Source organism: Trichinella spiralis (assembly GCF_000181795.1).
Source record: "Trichinella spiralis strain ISS 195 chromosome Unknown Scfld870, whole genome shotgun sequence".
In the NCBI taxonomy this organism is placed as follows: domain Eukaryota; kingdom Metazoa; phylum Nematoda; class Enoplea; order Trichinellida; family Trichinellidae; genus Trichinella; species Trichinella spiralis.
The window spans coordinates 1-977 of NW_003527809.1; the positions used below are offsets into that span (position 1 = coordinate 1).

General features: G+C 38.7%; 1 protein-coding gene across 1 annotated transcript; it reads left to right on the top strand.

Moving 5' to 3' along the window:
* Positions 1–38: 38 nt before the first annotated feature.
* On the top strand, positions 39–455 carry Tsp_15882 (hypothetical protein; the record flags this gene model as incomplete). The annotated part of the gene is given in 2 exon segments (XM_003370364.1): positions 39–262; positions 273–455. Coding segments are annotated over 2 exon segments (407 nt in total), but the record flags the coding sequence as incomplete, so codon positions are not given.
* Positions 456–977: the final 522 nt, after the last annotated feature.

The following is a 977-nucleotide window of genomic DNA, read 5'->3' on the forward strand; positions in this document are numbered from 1 at the left end:
TGAATAATCAGGAGGTAAGTAAAAAAGTAATTATGCAGAGGGCATTAGCAATTTTCCGTTGCACGTAGCCGCCGGGTTTCAAAAATCATTAAATGTTGGGACGTGGGTCAACTGGGAAGCGTTGTTCAATATTTTTAGCAAGAGTGGATTCCGCAACAAAAAATTCCGATTGGAACGTTCATGGTGTGTCTGTGCGGTCCAACAACCATCTGGAAGGTTGGCACAGCCGCATGAGCAAAAGAGCACGAGAGCACCACCTGAGGTTTTATCAGTTTTTACAACTGATCCTTGATGAGCAGGGTAAGACTGAGACGGTGGTGCGGCAAATAGATGATGGCTATGCGCATGGAAGGGGCTCCGTAAGACGTAGCGCAGCTTACGGAGTCCAGCAGCGACGGGTAGCTGCGCTTACGGGTAAATTGGTTCATAATGAAATTACTGTTGAGCATTTTTGAGTGCAATATCGTATCATACTCCTGAACCACTACGATTATAGTACTTTTGCACTGTTTATTATTGTTGTATATATTTCATTCATTATTGTTGTATATATTTTTTATTCCTCATGATTGTATAGTTTGTCTTTGTCATATATTGTATATCTTGTATTATAGTTCACGCTTGTTTGTTGTTGATCTTATTTATTGTTGGTTATTGGTGATTTTCATTGCTTGTTAGCTGTTGCTGATCCTTATTGTAACCTGATGCTGCATACTATACATTTGCGATTCAGTATACTGTGTCTACTACGTGTACTTACCTGTATCCCAAGGCAGAAATGTTTATGTGCACAGTGTGCTGCTGATTAACACACATGTTGAGAAATAAAACTACATGTACAATTTTATTATATTGAACAATGAAATGATGAACTGTAAAATCATCAATGTAATCGACTGACATTACCACTTATCTGAAGGCATAGTCTGATATTGCAAGACATTCTGCTGAATGCTCATCCTTAACATCATACACAA